This window comes from Nannospalax galili, unplaced genomic scaffold, assembly GCF_000622305.1.
Source record: "Nannospalax galili isolate Female #2095 unplaced genomic scaffold, S.galili_v1.0 scaffold1812, whole genome shotgun sequence".
Taxonomy (NCBI): Eukaryota; Metazoa; Chordata; class Mammalia; order Rodentia; family Spalacidae; genus Nannospalax; species Nannospalax galili.
The window spans coordinates 145,454-147,016 of NW_008331838.1; the positions used below are offsets into that span (position 1 = coordinate 145,454).

The 1,563-nt window shown below is 51.4% G+C and overlaps 1 protein-coding gene across 1 annotated transcript; it reads left to right on the top strand.

The window, feature by feature from the left end:
- Positions 1-271: 271 nt before the first annotated feature.
- Positions 272-1,198, top strand: LOC103729064 (olfactory receptor 5AP2-like). Its single transcript, XM_008827040.1, has one exon. It carries the CDS (start codon positions 272-274, stop codon positions 1,196-1,198), a length of 927 nt encoding a protein of 308 aa, XP_008825262.1.
- The last annotated feature ends 365 nt before the right edge of the window (positions 1,199-1,563 follow it).

Consider the following 1,563-nt stretch of genomic DNA (forward strand, 5'->3'; position numbering starts at 1 on the left):
CAGCCAAATGTATTTTAGTGTTTCTCCCCTCTCCCTTCCCTCCCTCTCATCCATTGCCCCCCACTAATACTCCTTTCTCTCCCTCTCCATGTCCTGGTCATTGGTTTGTCAAAATGCCATTTAGACAAGCTGATTCACAAAGTGTTTTTCCACAGAGAGAAGCCACACCTCCCCAGACTACATGGACCTGCCCACGTATGTTCTGAGCCTGTCTCCTGCTTCCGTCCCCTCAGCTGTGTGGCCACTGCATCTGAACACGATTTGAGCAGACATGTCCAACCAGACAAGAGTCACTCACTTCATCCTCAGAGGCTTCTCAGATGTCCCCGAGCTGAGACTCGTGGTCATTCCATTTTTCTTGCTTGTTTATTCCTTTGGCCTCCTGGGGAACATCTCCATAGTCACAGCTGTGACCAGAGAGAGCAGGCTCCACTCCCCCATGTACTTCTTCCTCAAGAATTTATCTTTCCTAGACATGTGCTACACCTCAGCCACCATCCCCAAGGCACTGGTTATAAGCTTCACGGGATCGGGGGTCATCTCCTATCGCCAGTGTGTGGCACAGCTCTACATATTTTTTACACTTGCTTGCACTGAGTGCTTTCTGCTCACAGCCATGGCGTATGACCGCTGCCTGGCCATCCTCAGGCCCCTGCTCTATGGAGTCATCATGAACCAGAGACGATGCTCTGAGCTGGTCGCTGCCGCCTGGGTGAGCGGGGCCATCTACTCAGCCTTCCACACTTTCAACACCTTCTCCCTCCCCTACTGCGGACCCAATGTCATCGAACACTTCTTCTGTGACATCCCTCCAGTCATGAGACTGTCCTGCACTGATTACCACGTCAACGAGGAGGTGGGCTTTGCTGTCAGCAGCTGCATCGTCATGAGCTCCTTCGCCCTCACGGTCCTCTCCTACGTGGGCATCGTCTCCACGGTGGTTCGCATCCCCTCAGTGGAGGGCAGAGGGAAAGCCTTTTCCACCTGCTCCTCTCACCTGACCACGGTGGTCTTGTTTTATGGAACCGGAAGCTTCATGTACTTGAGGCCTGCCTCTCGGTACTCCCCGACCCAGGGTCGCCTGGCATCTATCTTCTACTCTGTGCTCACACCCTCTTTGAATCCTCTTGTCTACTGTCTGAGGAACAAAGACATGAAGTTTGCTCTGCAGAAGCTGTATTGTCAAAGAAAGTGCTGAGTCCTAGAAAACTGCAATGTGCTGCTTTTAGAGTTCGATGCCTGTTGTGGGAACCCAACACTGCTCATTCCCCCACTACCTTTTCCTGCTTGTGATACTCAATATTAGTAACCCGGCCAATTTCAGGGCCTGAAGCATGCCTCCTCCATCCCCACAGAGGTGTTTCTCTTCCTCCCAACAGAAGCACCCAAATGTTGATATTCCTTAAGAAACATCCAAAGATCTTGTTTTTCAAATTCGTCTGGGAGTGATACCCAACACTGCTCATTCCCCCACTACCTTTTCCTGCTTGTGATACTCAATATTAGTAACCCGGCCAATTTCAGGGCCTGAAGCATGCCTCCTCCATCCCCACAGAGGTGTTT

Excerpts from the sequence above, each read along its gene's own strand:
- LOC103729064 (XM_008827040.1), top strand. The coding sequence starts at position 272 with ATGTCCAACCAGACAAGAGTCACTCACTTCATCCTCAGAGGCTTCTCA.